This window comes from Chelmon rostratus, chromosome 20, assembly GCF_017976325.1.
Source record: "Chelmon rostratus isolate fCheRos1 chromosome 20, fCheRos1.pri, whole genome shotgun sequence".
Lineage (NCBI taxonomy): Eukaryota > Metazoa > Chordata > Actinopteri > Chaetodontiformes > Chaetodontidae > Chelmon > Chelmon rostratus.
The window spans coordinates 17,027,992-17,043,905 of NC_055677.1; the positions used below are offsets into that span (position 1 = coordinate 17,027,992).

The 15,914-nt window shown below is 42.8% G+C and overlaps 1 protein-coding gene across 1 annotated transcript in view; it reads right to left on the reverse strand.

Moving 5' to 3' along the window:
- Positions 1–2,910: 2,910 nt before the first annotated feature.
- Positions 2,911–15,914, reverse strand: part of ahrra (aryl-hydrocarbon receptor repressor a) — a 68,364-nt gene continuing 55,360 nt past the window's right edge. Inside the window, exons 5-9 of the mRNA XM_041961331.1 lie at positions 15,521–15,610; positions 11,148–11,292; positions 10,577–10,710; positions 8,617–8,825; positions 2,911–6,273 (exon numbers count right to left, since the gene is read on the reverse strand). Of these exons, the coding sequence (XP_041817265.1) occupies positions 5,127–6,273; positions 8,617–8,825; positions 10,577–10,710; positions 11,148–11,292; positions 15,521–15,610 (1,725 nt within the window). The 3' untranslated portion in view covers positions 2,911–5,126. The remainder of the gene's footprint in view (positions 6,274–8,616; positions 8,826–10,576; positions 10,711–11,147; positions 11,293–15,520; positions 15,611–15,914) is intronic.

Below are 15,914 nucleotides of genomic sequence, written 5' to 3' on the forward strand. Positions count from 1 at the left end.
TCCTTTCCAGAAAACTCGAATTCTTTTAAAGTGTTTTCATGGCCACAAAGATTATTCATGGATCAACACTATATGAATCAGAATGAGTGCTGAACATCATTTAGCTTTTCCCCGTCACTCCTGCACTATATTTTCCTTCTCTTTACCAACTGGCAAATTTTCTGGCGGTGAACACCTAACCTGTCACAACCAGCCCTGCAGTACTGTACGCAAGCTCTGCAGCGAAAGTGAAAAATCCTTGTTTAGATGAGATGCGTGTTAGGGACAAAAAAAACTGAACGCAGTGTTTCATCTCAGGACTGCGACTGGAGGAGGAAGTGGCGTCTTATTCTGATGTCATGTTTTAATCCAAGGGGAAGAGAACAGTTCTCCTGTTCAACTGTCCGGGTCTGCGTGGGCGTACAGAACATCACTGCTCACATGCAGAAGGCCGTTGTAGAACTTGTTGGTTAGTGACTCAACGACAAAATAATGGCCAGCAGAGGAATTAACAAGGTTTATGGGAAGTGTAGTGAAGTGGAAGTGGAAGCTATAAATACCAGCTTTGAGGAAACCAATTATCTTGACAGTGAAATATTGATTTGCAATTCCACATACTGAGCGGCACCTACATTAGACCAGCGGGGACCTCCGTTATTAATCATGTGCACATGAGTGATTTATGTGGTTTTTGATGCAGGATACTCTGAACCTTCTGTATTGTATTGCGTCCACTGTTGGAAATCTGAAAATACCATTTTCTGGTATCTTTTGCTTCAATTTGTTTTGTTCTGTCACTTCCCTTTACATTATATCTCAGAAGATGAAAGTAAAAGGAATCAAAACTCCTACTACTAACCACTGTTATTTATTAATGCTGGTCCTGGAACTTTTTTAAATGAGATAGTGGATATTATTTCTATAATATAGTTAAAGATGTGAAGATCATAACAGGATTTCCTGTAATTTCATTAGTAGTCTGTTCACAAACTAACCTAAGATGTGGCTATTACAAGCATGCAAATGTACTTACACACATGCAAATACAGACTCGCGCATCATCCCAATCAGTAAAATCCCCACACTAACTGATCCTCGTGTATCCTGTAATTCCCTATAAGCTATACTCTGACTGTGGTGAAACAAACACGAGCTTCCAGGAGGGATTAGAGAGAGGAATATCAGTGGGAGAGGCTTGCTTCTTCAGATCAGAGGGACCCACTGCAGGTATCGGCCCTACAGTTCTACAAAATCTGAATCCTGTTTCTGTTCGACTGCTTGCTTGATCACCAGAGTTTTTTCTCATCTGAAAAACTTTTTGGCAGCAGGAAACTGGCAAGGTGAGAAGAGCCACAAGCTCCACCAGAGGTCAGAGGTCATGCTCAATGCAGGATACAAGGCTGTATTAAACAGTAGATGAGGAGCTAAACTTGGTCCAGATGCTGCAACATCCCTGGTTTGATTTTTAAATGAGGACCTTTGTTTCATGTCATACTCCTCTGCGCCTCTTTGTTTCCTGCCTGTCTCGTCACGATCAACTGTTCAATAAATGCTGATGAAGAAGTCTTTTTTTTTTTTTTTCAAAAAAGCAAAAAAGTGGTGGCTCATTTAAACAAGACCTGCTCCAATGATGCCGAAAACACTGTGGTATGACCTGCATATCACGCCTTTCTGTGGCTTTACATGGCCAAGTTCTCACACAATTGACAATGGAAAATTGTGTCTTGATATTGCTCCTGGTGTCGTTTAAATATGTCCCAGCATAATGTGTGGTTTTGAATGTGGCCACTATGCTGAAAAGTGCTGCACAACCGAGTCGAATCAGAATCAGAATCAGAATCAGTTCTTCTTCTTATTTTAATGCGTAGTTTCGTTCCAGTTGTATAATTGTTAGTGGCCCACTGTTTGGCCCACTGCGGTCTATGGAAAGCGTGGGTGATCATTTACTGATCAAAGACCTGATTCTCTCTGTCACAAAACAGCCGTTATATGACTGATTTTTGGATAAGGGTTAGAAAAATGCTTCTTACTGTAATCCAAAACTGTGTGATTTTGAAACAGCACCGCTGTTCAGAGGGAGGAACCTTGAATATAGCAGACAGTGAAAGTTCAGGGATCTTAAACGCGATGTGCCAAGTGAATACAATTAACGACCAAGCGGGACGGACGCCAGCCCTACTGGGAATCCCGAGGACCAGGATTTAACCACAGCTTTTAGGTTACATCTCTTTCCCTTCATGTCCCCTGCCTCTTTTCTTGCCCTCTACCTCTCTCTGGATGCCAACACTCCCCTGGCTCTAGCCTCCGTCCCAGACAGCGGTGAGAGACGGGTGTTAAGTTTCCCAGATCGTGTGAAGGCGCTGTCATGCCAACTTTACAGCACATTAATCATACAGCCAATGTGGTCAGAGATACAGTACTCTGTATCCTGTTCGGCTGCACATTTATTATTAATAGAGACACAAATCTGAAGGATGAAACCACATTTGGTATACGTGAAAAATTCAGAAGCTACTAAAGAGACAAGGACGTTGGCTGAACAACAGAATTTGGCCATTTTTCATTCTGGAAAAAGTTCATGAGAGCAAGAAACCATTAGATTAGTGGAGTGACCATGCTGTACAACATTTCACAATATCTGAGTTGAGCTGTATCAGATTTTTATACCACACAAAAGCACTCACTACATCTATTGCAAAATGTCAATGATTAATAGAGATGCTTGTAATTTACAGCTAATATTCATGTTCCAAATATCTAATTACCTGTAATCTGATTACTGTAGATATGTTTTCTTGTTTTTTGTTTTTTTTTTGTGATGGTCCAGAATGCCAGCACATGTGACATGTACTGCCATGCCGGCAGTAATTTGTCGCTTTGTTTCTTATGTGCCTAACATCAAAAGAAGGACACTTCACCCAGATGTTCCATATAAAGAAGAGTCTTTTAATAGATAAGTCCCATTTGCAAAAACACGTAGAAACATTGGAAGACACTGCATATGTACACTGTGTTCGCTACCTTGCAGCTACCTCCTCCATGAGACAAGCATGACAGTCTTTTTTTTTTTTAACAATTATCAAAAAGAGAGCAAGAAAAAAAAGCCACATTTATTTACCTTAGTGAAACAGAAAAGCCTTCAAAACTGTAGTTTTTAAATTACGCACTTTTGCTTCTTACAATAAATACGAATCATCAAACATTTATTGAAACACAAAGAGAAAAAGACAAATTCCAAACAGTGACACCATGTACAGTTGTGCGTGTCGACTCAAAAACTTGTCTGGCTAGGCTGAACTTCAACAGAACTACTCCCAGTAGTGCAATTTAGAAACTACGACAGTAGCTTCACAGAACTGAGACTCTGACATTGAATCAATTTGGTGCTTTTAGTTCATTTGTGCAAAAATACTGATTGTGAAGACAATGTCTGATGTTTTCGGACTGAAAAGACAACATGAAAAGTGTATATTCATTTCAAAGGAAATGTGTCGCATCTGCAGTGAGACAGGCTGGTTGAAATGCTGATCTTGCCATAAACACTAATCCACACTGTACAACATTAGCTTTGACATAAAATGACATAAATTAATATTATTTGTACGCTCAACAGGAGTTTCATGACATAAAATTACAAAGTTATTGTGCGCATCGAAAGAAGAATCAACATTGAACCTTGTAACAATAGACAGGCTTCTTTTTCTTCAGTTCAAACTAACACTTCTTCCTTGTCCAAACGAGCCTTCAGCTGATAATTAATACGTCATTTACCTGGTCATCTTTCTTTTGTCTTCGTCTTAGGCCTGCAACTAAGAGGGCAATTCTAGTGTGAGCTGAGTTGAGTTGTTGCCACTTTTCTTATTAATTTCATGCTGGTAAATGCCAATTGTGACTTGTTTTTAAATCAGTTTTGCCATCAACATCCTACTACTTTTGATTGTGCACCCTGAATTTTACTTTCCCTTTTATCAGTTCCACAAGGAGCAGGGTCAGAGCGGCGCCTGCAGGACTTGCAAGGATTCAGTACCTTACTCTAGGATGCTTCAGCAGGACATGGCTGAACCACAGGTTTGTGGTTAAGGGTTTGTTTCCCTCCTTACTGCTCCCCTCATGTAATGCCCCCACAGAATATGTGTAATCAGGCTGTTTTTAGTTTAATAAACAAATGTAGTGATTATACTAAAAGATTTGGCCACACCAATAGTTTTACATGTTTTGATCCATTAACTACAAATTGCATATGCTTTACATTACTGAGAAGTTTAAAAAAAAACGTCCTTAAGCGTGTGTTCAAGGATGCTCGGACAAAAGCAATCAAATTCAGAACACAACCATTGAGTAAACTGGGACGTTGTGAGTCGTTGAATGGACGTGTTTGTGATGAGTGTTTTCAAAGCAGACCCTGGTTGCAAGCGTGTTATCTGGCGACAGTTATGTAGCCATGACCAAAATTTTTTTTTCCTGCAATTGATGAAGCTTCAAGTCTCTGCGGGCTGATGTAATGCAATTCTAAAATGCATAGAAACTGGCAGTTTCCATTCCTACATCTCTGGAGGTAGTAATGAAAAAGGTAGGCCATTTATAGTTAAAGCATTGAAACATGCAAAACCACCATGAAGACTATCTTTGATTCCTAAGTGTGCTCTCAAACTCAGCCATCTCCCTTGACACAGTAAGCCCAGCAGTAGGTGTAAGTCATCTCCTGTGTACAAAGTTAGAAAAAAAAAGTATCTTTTTACAGCAAAATCTTTGTTCCTCCCACAAAAGTCAGGTGTACACAACACATAAAACAAAATGAAATTGTGTTTCTAGACATTATTTGTCTCATTGTCACTAAATCCAAAAGTGCTTGGAACCAACTATAAAATGTTTTCCTTTAAAAACTAAATCATCTATCCACAAACTGGATTAAAAGTATTATTTTTTGATTGTCACAACACTAACACTAGAACCTGAGCCTTGTTTGTGACCTCTTGGTCAAACAGAAGAAGTGATTTGAATGTTGACATCCTGGGAATCCTCGTAAGCAAAGACTGTCCTTTTGTAATGCTGGTGCATGTGCTTCTAATGCACACTGATTGCTTGTGTGTGTGAACGGTGGGGTGAGGGTTGGGGTGGGGCTGATGCTGATGTTTGCACCAATCACTTTAGGGCATATAAATGTAAGGACTGGACTTGTGGTGCCCTGTGCTCATCACACATGGCATAACGTTCCTGGGACCAACCATCATGGACTGGCTTATGTCGTGAGCGTTCTCGGACCACGGTGGGGAGTCCATGGGCTCCCGCTTGATCGAATGGATCAGGCCGTGACCTTTGAACTCGTAAGTGCCGTGCTTGTTGTAGTCTGGGTGCATGTAGGCCTTGTGAGGGTCTTGTGGATAGACGTGTGAGTCCATGAGGTTGATAGATTGGTTGCTGCATAGAGAGTCTGAGTGGGAGAGTCTCTGAGGACTAAACTGGCTGTTGTCATTGTTATTGCCCAAGTCTTTGTCACATTTTAACAGACGTCCGGTTGTGTTGTCGCTGTTGTTGACTGCATAGTTCTGGTAGTTGCCGTTGTTGTACGGTGGACTGATTCCTGCTTTCCCTCGCTGACAGGGCGAGTACTGCGGATCGTAGTAATCTGCCTCTGATTTGAGATGGAGGCTTGAGGCCTGGTCGTATACCCCATTACCATAGCGACGGTCAATGGCGTCTGGGTCGCGGCAAGCCCAGGGTCGCCCGTATGCATCGCAGCCGTTCTCAGAGTCCGAGTCGTGCTCTACCTTAATGGGCGGCATCTCGGGCATCAGGTGGCCGTCATAGCATTCTCCGTAGCCGTTCTCGTTCTTCACCAGGTCCACGCAGTAGGCATCTGGATCTGTGGGAATCTGGACGTTCCCGTAGAGCTTGGAGACAAAAACCTCGCCACCTCGGCCGCTGTGGCAGCTGGGGGAAAGGCGGTATGGCTTCCCGTACTGGCCGGCCTTGTTCAAGCGGTTAGAGGGGATGTAACCGACACCCTGGCCTGCCCTGAGGGGACCTGAGTTTGGCCGAATAGGCCAGCCGCCGCCCAGGCCTGGGCTGACACCTTTATGGGGAGCCATGGAGGACTTGCAGTAGTTGAGGGGTTCCTCCTGGTTGTAGTAGCCATCAGGGCGGTACTTGAGGTTGTCTTTGGAGAGCGGGGTCCAGGGAGTGTGGTGACCTCGCTGGGTAGCGCCAGGAGTGGGACAGGAGAGGAGGAGAGGGTCTGCAATGTCACCCATCCCTCCACTGAAAGTGTGCCTCCGGAGGTGCTCCCCTCGCTTACTGTGAGGTACAGGGATGCATGAGAGAGGGATCAGAAAAGGACAATGAGATCATGAGCCACAAAACAACAAGACAAATCAATTAACGTCGATTACACAAAGCTTCTGTCGTCCTTCAGGACATTCAAGAAGAGGTGGACTCTTAAAATATAATTGGTCCACTCAGATATACAGTCCACAAACTGGATGTTTTTTCGACTGATTGACGAATGACTCAAAGAACAAATATCTAGCTTTGGTTCACTTAGGTTCACGAGAGAATCGTTCCAAAAGTGACTCATCTTTTCCAGGATTCATCTCATCTGAAAATTGAGAACAGAGTCAACATCCAGGACCCAAAGATCAATGACAGCCAACACTCAAAGTTTATAGGCAGTACGGTGCTGTATATCTTGTGTTTCAGACTTTGGCTTTTTTTTAATGCGTAACAATGTCTTTTTTTTTGTTGTATTTTCTGATTCCTGATATGGGATAATTGAATTTGTTGTACGTTGACATCATGATCAATCAATGGAGAATACGTTTTCTACGTATTCTCCTACACACGTATTCTTCTAACATGCAGTTCATTTGTTGATTAATATGTGAGTGGAAGCTTTCAATAAGGCTAACACCAGGAAGGGAAGGGCTCAATTTCATTAAAAATGAAGCTGGACTTTACACACGCATGCAGAAATAATAGGAACTGAGTCGTTTCACAGACTGGATTGAGTTGAATTCAGTGGTTTTTCTTAAATCAGAATATATCGCATAGAATAATTGTAAATCCATCACGGGTGTAGGCTAATGCTGGCCATTTTTCATGCCGTCTGAAGATTATTTTAGAAGGAGGGGAATGTTTCAGCTGCAAAAATCACATTTTTCTTTTGCTGAGGAAATCAAACTTATATCATTTGTTCACAAATGTACTTCCTTCACTATATATTCCATATAAAATGTGTATTCCTCATTATGACACAAGGCCATTTCCAACCATCAGTTATCATGACATATTTTACTTTCAATTTTACTTTTCCTCTGTTCAGCCTGTTCATTAAACACTATAATGATACGATAAGAACAGCAGCTAAGGCCTGGATTAGTGTTATTGAATTAGAGAAGTATTAGAGCAGAGAATTGGAAGTGAATATATATGTAAAGTGCTGTATGTTCTGTGGTAATGTGTCCTCAGTAAAATCACTTTTATGATGTAAAGACCTTTTAGGATCTAAAGTTAAATGCGGCACATGTTGAGAATTCAACAACATTACATTAACAAATATACAGATTTTCAAGTACTACCCATTGCATAAGTAAAGATAGACTTCATATTAGCTAACTGGCGGTGTTTTTCCTTCAAATCAGGTGACATGTATATTGCACATGGCAGCGTTCGCATACTGAAGACTCAACCCTCAACCGATAAACTTCATGGCCTCCTAATCCAAGCAGCTGGCTTGCTGTCCACTTCTGAGTAATTGTATTTTTGTAAAGAAAACTAACATCATCCATGCTGCCGTAGATGATCCTAAGAAGAAATGAACAGCAGAGGGGGTGGGAGGGCTCTGCTCCCTGACTACAGCTCAACTCTTGGCCTCTCAGCCTCCCAACACAGTTAATGATGCATGAAGCACAGAGGGCCCAATCCAAGCTGAGGCATGTATTTACTCCTAATTGGCCACAGGTAAGGCGTCCAGCACTCGTTTGGTTTGGTGTCAGAGCCTGCTGGGTGAGGAAAGGGCTCATGTTTGTGTTGGTAACTGGGTCTCAGGGCAAATGCTTGTGTGTCCATAAAGCTGTTGCTGGGTAATAAGCCGGTATCTCTAGAAAATAAACTGAAAAATGAATAAATAGCACATGGGGCCTGATGCCAATGTAATTTTTCATCACTCCAGCACTGTTTTTTTGTCCTCCTGCCTCATGGATCTTTGTCAAGGTAGTTGCTAACTATGTTTTTTTTTATATATATAAACTGTGCTAAACCAAAGTAAACATGACATCTATGAAATATTAGGGCATCTCTGTGCTGACCGGTGACGATGTACATTAACACTTGACGCTTTAACAAAACTTAAGTGATGATGTTGTGGCTGGTGTAAGCTCTGACCTTTACTTCTAGCTCCCCCATCGGGCAAATCAATGTAATCTCTAGGGGCCATAAGAAGCTGCCACAATGCATCAGATCTCAAGTTTGGACCAATGGTGTCTGCGACATCATGTCTGTGTTAAAAAGCTTGACCTTTAATTACAGAACAGAACCCCCATTAAAACTATCGTAGGACACAGAGTGAATATACATCATCCTTCCAACTTCAGTGAAACTTGCAGGGATGTTTCTCATGTATGAGGTTTCATTCCCTCTTACCCATGCTCCAGTGAAGAGATAATCCCTCCTCCTCCTCCCTTGTTCTTGCCCCGCATTAACATGTTCTTCATTTTCATCTCAGTGATGGAGGGCAGCAGGAGGGGTACACCTATGCAGAACAGAGCCAGCTGGGGGGGCATCAGAGCCCCGGAGGCTGACTTCTTTTTCTGACCCTGGAGGAACTTCAGTCGACCCTGGAACTGCATAGTCTGAGAGAGAGGAGAGGAAGAATTTACTGGTTTGAACATATTCGGTGGTCTATATATGCGAGCTCTTCAGAAAATCTGTCTGTCCGTGTCCACTCATAGATTAATGCAGAACAGAAATAGCAGCAATGCTTCATCTTGGACATTACTAAGAACCTCTAAGAGCTGAACCTCACGCTCAAGCTGAGCTTCTCAGCTCTCTGCTTTCAGATGTGAAATCAGCTGCAGTGAAACTAAAGCTGTGCAACTGGAAAGAGGACACACTGCATTTTCCTCCTCTGCAAGAACAAGACCTGCTATGAGGTCTGAATATGCTGATGAGCGTGAAAACTCCTTCAGGCATTTGGTGAGAGGTTTCAGGACATGTAGAATAAACATAGGAACTGAAATATTTATACATCGATTAATGTGGGACCAGCTGATGTCCCAGACAACATGAACTCATTGACCTGCAAAGCAAGGACCGACTGCTCAGCGCAGCTCTTTCAAAACTGACTCTGGCAAAGACTTGGTTCTGAGACTGACTGACTCGACAACCAGCATCATCATCAGTACCATCTGACATCAGACACTTCTCCAAAGAGAAGCAGCTCCAGTCAACGCTGAGGTTAGTGTGATATATGTGTTCAATAATTTAGCATAGCTCCTGAAGGATGTTATAAAAATTGCAATGGCCCTTGATAGGAAAAAGATTCCCCACCGCCTGAAAAATAAATAACCATACACACACCGGTGAGAAAATTGCACACATTAGTATTTAAACAAGACTAGGAGTCTGCAGCCACGCTAGCAGCTCTTTGAGGCTGTACGCACTCAGAGCGGCACTTCGAGCTAAATGCTAACATCACGACGCAAACATGCTCAGAGTTACAACGCGCTGAACATTACAAACATGCTGTGATGATGTTTAGCAGTTTAACATGTGATGTGGGGGTAGTTTACCAGGTTCACCATCTTGGTTATCCTGCTAACATTAACTAATTAGCAGTAAACATAAAGTACAGTTGAGATTGATGGAAATTTTATTAGCTGCTGTGATATTTCAGTCTGGACCAACAGACATCCATGAAGCCTGTGTACTGTGGCTAGCAAATATGCTCAATAAAGCTAATTTCATTTCATTTTTTAACAGTGGAGGGAGATTTTCTGGGCTTTTTATCTCTCTAGCAGATTGAGTTCTGTACATTACATTACAATTTGTGTGTCTTTACTGCAATTATGTTGAGTGATGAGGAAAGCATCTTAGCAATATTTGCTCACTAATTGGCTACAAATGCTTCCAGTATCTAGAATTTGTGTTGCTCAGCCAACTTCAGTGCAACCAGTGCGGACTTGGTGACAGTGAACTCTATTGACCCTGATGAAACGGTCCAAACCCATATTCTTCTTGCTCTGTCATCAGGGCCTCTAGCTTTTCCACTGCCGTTCTCCAAACCACTCTAGTCACAGCCATGAGGGATGAACCAGGCTCCTATTCTGCTGCTGCATCCAGGCACCCAATTACCTTATAATGCCTTGCAATACAACTATAAATAAATGTACACACTACAATTAAAAATGAAGTTGTGCTGTATCAAAGGGGTCATAATACTTTTTATAGGCCTGGGTCTTCTCCCAGAAAGTGGGCAACATTTAGCCCATGTTTAATTTTCATTGCAATATTCCGCACTTTTTTGGTTTTTGCGTAAACTTTAATGCATTGAAAACTGAAGTTGCTGTTGGCTTTAGCTGGCAGCTTGGTTCAGACCACTCACCAAGAATCCAGAGGTGCTGTCCAAGAGGCATCGGACTCGGGCAATGAAGCATCTGTTGAGAAAGCAGGAGAGCTCAGGAGGAATTCCCCCAGCCTCGGGAGAATGGAACAGGCTGCTCACTACGAAGTCCTCACCTGAGATGGAGGAGAAGAAAAATGATGTCGTGTGAACTGCAATTTGTGTGCTAAATGCATATATTCCAAAATGATGCTGGTATTTGGAAATGTGGATCTACTCTTATGGGATAACTAAGGGCACAGAATGAAACATATCTGTTTTCAAAAGATAATATTAGTTGGTCATTGGTTGGTCTTTGGATGTACTAATGTTGGATGTACTGTAAACCCATGTTTATAGAGGATATCTGACAGGATATATCTGGCAGTGTGTCAGTCACAATACTGGTGACTTACTGTAGATCTGTCTCAAAAGTAACCAGCAGATCCTCAAAAATCGAATCGTGATTAAAATATTTAATAAAGAAAGTCTGTCACCAGCCCATCCACATGAACTTGTAACCAAACAGCTTCCCCAAGGAAACTAGCTCCTCCTTTCTAGGGAAGCTACCCACCAGTCCCTGCAGCTAGCTGGTTGTCCTGGTGCGCTGACGTCCCCTGGTGCTGTGGAGGACACATGGCCCAGTGGAGCTGGCGTCTGAACTCCTGACGGTCGTCTATGTGGATGTAGTCGAACACATTCTGGTGCATCACGTCAGTCTGTGGGGAAAATTGAACAGATTCTGTTGAGTTCGCCATGGAAATTTGTTCAAGAAAATATTGCATTCAGTCATGACAGTCGGCCAGAGAAATTTCTGGTTTTAGATTTTTTTCATCATGCCATCTCCTGAAAGTCTCAAGAAACATGAGATTGCGTGTTCACAGCTCCGTCCGCAGACTGACTTTGGACCAGTGTGTTTAGCTGCCGTCGGTGCTGCTGGTAGCTGCAGTTTGGAGGGGAGATTCCTGCCGTTGCTGCTCAGATACACTCAGTCTGCCTCAGGATTCCCAGGGAGCGTGCTAACTTCCCCCATCGCACACACAAGGGCCATACTGTACACACAAAGTCAGTGGAAGTCACAGAAACATACTGTACGTGCACACTTGTCCAGCTATACAGTATGTCTGCGCATGCACACATACTGGGGCCTTTACCCAATACAGTAACAGTCTACGGGCAGCTGTAGGGCCAGCGAGGGCAGCTGTGTTTGTCAAACATCGCGTGACACCAGCTCCCGAACAGCGGTCCAGCCCAGCTTACCCTCCCCATCCACACACACACACACACACACACACACATCAGGCGAGTCGGGTTCCAACTCACTCTCGTCATGCCTCTCTCTCTTTTCCAGCAATAGCTTTGCTTTCTGTCATTCCATGACAGATTCCTCACTAAAATGTTCAACCTTCTTCTCTTCCCCCTCTCCCTCCTCCCTGCACTCTCTCCATAATTTCCACACTGGTGGCACGCGAGGGTTTTTGATCGCCTGCCTCTGAAAACACAATCTGTTCCCACTGTCTTCGGCGGCCGCTTCGTCCTGTGGTTTGGTTCCCTACCGGCAGTCAGGCAGACAGACGGATCGAGTGACTATTGTTTATGTTTCTCGTAAAAAACACAGAGAGGAAAAGAGGAGGAAAAAAAAGAAGAATAAGTGATATTTTCGCTGACCTTCAAAGGCTAACTGCCCCAGTAACAAATGGGATCAAAGGCCAGTGGAGGTTTTCTGCTCTTCTCCAGGGCTTTCTTGTGGTGCTACTTAGTGAAGCGTTCTCTTTTCTTTTTTTTTTTTCCTGTGGTATATTAAGGATAAGTGTCCTTCTACAATTGTGGGCTCAAAATTATGTGACATGTTGTCAAGGCCTTAGAGGCAAACAATGTGACTCAAAAACAACCGATAGCTGCGTTGCGAGCATTGAGCATGTGGGAAAGGCTCAGAGAATGTTTTGATCACAGTTTTAGTTAAAGAAAGGCTTTCATTTTCTTTATGTACAGCGAGGACAGACTGTTCACTGTAAACAACACATGCATCCTGCGGTTTCTCATATAGAACGGTATGCATTCCAACGCATGTAGTTCTCAGTATTGACATCTTCGACTTGCGCGGATAACTACATGATTTGTATTTGACGCTTATCTTGTGTATGGATAAACGGTGATTTTCTGCCTGTGGTGACCATGAATCTCCTTATCACACAATATGCTTTGGCTGCTTTGCATGCTGGGAGCCCGTGCTGCCTGTCAGTGTTTTGTCTCTTTCTCTTAAGCGAGTAAAGTCTGTTTTTGCATTTGTCAAATTCAAAATGTTGATGTGGAGTGGCTGGCAGGATGAACGGGTCATGTCTTACATACTGTTACTGCCATGTTCTGTATACACAAAGGACCTCTTGTGGTTCTATTGGCATGAATCGGTCCATTTGAATTTTGTGAAATGCTTTTGCTTTTCAGCCAACATTACATCAGACAGCATGAAATATGGCAAACTGTAATAATCCTGAACCTTGTAAGTTCACTTGTTTCTTTTTTGAATGCGAACACAAACCACGTCAGGTCTTTTCTGGGGATGTCAGTCTGTTTGTTGGACAGCCATTTTGGCACCAATGACAAATATCACAACAACTATTTGATAGTTACCATGACATTTTGTACAGACATTCAAGATCCCCAGAGGATTTGTCATGTTACGATCTGTTCTGTTATCCGGTGCTCACTCTCTCTCTCTCTCTCTCTCCCTCTGCCCACAGGTGCATGAGCAAGGGCGGGGCCGGTCTTCCTCAGGAGCGAAGCTGACTACCACACCTGACAGTAATCAGCCCAATCAGCGCTGGCTACTTAAGCCCAGTCCAAGCGCTCCTCCGGTGCCAGATTATTCCTGCATGTAGCACGTATTGTCTCGCTCCTGAGGAAGATTCTAGCAACGCACCAGTTTTGTATTTCTGCGTATTTCCCTGAGTTCCGAGTATTTTCTGTCTTGATATTTTGTTGTTACTTTGTTTAGTATCTTATCCCCCTTTGGGCGTTTTGTGTTTTTTGGTAACTCTTTAGTTGATACTTTGATTATTGAACTCTTTTTCCCATTTTTGGCGTCTTTAGTTGTACTTTGTTTGTGAATAAACCTTATTACGTTTCCACTTTGCATCTGGGTCCTAGTCCTCACTGCCTGAGGCTTAACAGGATTAATCTTATAGACTTTGGTGATCCCCTGATTAAATAAATTAAGTGTAAGTATGTTAGCATACTGATGTTAGCCTTTGGCTCAAAGCACCGCTGTGCCTGTGTTCAGCCTCACAGAGCTCTGGTCTAAGTCTCATTTATAGTGAGTATACTGAACAGTGTTCGTTTTTTGTTTACATCAGACAGCATGATAAAATGTGGTGAACATAAGCTTACAAAGGGTTTTTTTGCTTGACTTCATTTTCAACAGTTCCCTTGTTCCTCATTTGAATGAATGTATATGGAAATATAAGACAACCCACGTTAAAAACTGTTGACTGACCTCTCACACGTACATACAAGTGCACACTATACTTGCACCTTAAAGTTTTCATTTTCTTTGTCTGTCTCTACTGGCTCCCCTGCCACCCTGCACACACACTGTGGCAGGATCTTCCAGACTGCTTTGGTTTTCATGTCGATTTCATGGCGCTGGGTTACTGCCCCCATCTGCTTGTAAGCCAAGTGGGAGCGCTGTAGCAGAAGAATTTTTACCCCAAAGTGTTGGTGTACTGTGTGTGTGTGCATGTGTGTGTGTGTGTGTGTAAGCAGGCATGAGGGCGAAGGAGGGATTTTAACAGTGAAAAGCACTTTATTCATGGTTTTGAAGGAGAGGGATGATTTCAGCATCGCAGGACAGGCAAGCCTGTGTTGATACCATCCATAATTAATGACTGGCTGGGTCTTGCTGCCAGAGAGGAAGGAAGCTAAACCGTTGGTGACTTATCAGTGCCCGCACACACACAGACACACACACACATATGCAGACACCCACAGAGAGTATCTCAGGGTGAAACGGAGGACTTCACCTTCCTGTGGCCTCTTAGCTGTGACTTAGTGGGATCACTCTGCCCTCTAGATAGAGTTATCAGGCAGCAGGGAGGCAGACTGAAAGAGAGACTTTCACTGTGCCTCATTAACCCTAAGATGAAGAGGAAATAAAGTGCAAAGGGATGGATGGAAGAAACCAGAAAGGACTGGCTGAGGGTTAAGAGGCCAAAGGTGAACTTGCTGAATGATGGCAGAGATCTCTGACACTTGTTTAGTGAAAAGGGGCTTTGTGAGGGGGTGCCAGGTTGGATTTGTGAGCCTACCTGTGATAAGGTGACATCAATAGGTGCTGCACATCTCCACTATGATAAAAATTGTGAAATCTGTTTGATTACAAATTTATTTTAGAATTGATCCAAACTCTTAAAGGAATAGTTACAGTAGATGAGAGGATTGGGACCACTCTCATTTAGACTGGACTAAAGTGTGTTGGAATATTTATTTTTCTTTCTTTCGTTATTGCTTTGAGGTGAGTACAACCACAACAGAGAAGGCACAGACACAAAGTAAACAGTATAGGAAAGAGACGTTAAGCTGAATATTTGTGAGACCAAGAAGACGCCAAAAAACTGATGAATATTAACACTGTTTGTGCACTTTTTGTCCTAATGGCTGTGTTTGCTGTCAGGTGCCTAAATTCCTGAAAGAGTTTTATGGATTCAGGTTTCCTTAGCTTCAGGCAGGAGGCCATGGACAACTGACAGTTTGTCAAAAACGTAATAAGTCTGGCTAGAACATGAATAAACAGAGGGAATAACGCACCTTTTTGAGAGAAATGTTGCACAATGTGACATGAAACACTGCCCACTATTCCGTCTGTTGATATGTTCAGCATACAGTATAATACCTTCATTATAGGGCGTGGTGCTTGCAGTTCTGTGCGTCTAACTGAGACGCTCAACTCACCTGATGAAATCCCAGATAGTCCACGATGGTTGAGGAGGCATAAAAGACCATTCCATCACTGCTCACCACCAAGGCAAAGCCTGTCAGAGACTGCACACACACACAAACACACACACGGAGAGACAGAAATAGGTGGTGACTCAGGGCAGCTCATGCAGCAAATAAACTCAAGTGCAAATACATAATTGACAAACAGAAACAACTGCATTTAATCGGTGCCATTTTTGCAAGGCTAACTTTAGACGGCATGATTTCACCCTGCAGAAAGACAGCGCAACAGACTCAAATGGTTTCATTTGTGATCCAGCTGTGGTTACAGTCATTACTGTACAATTATTCTTTAAAGCTCGAGACACACCACAGCCAGAATTTGACACTAACCAGACTTTTTTTT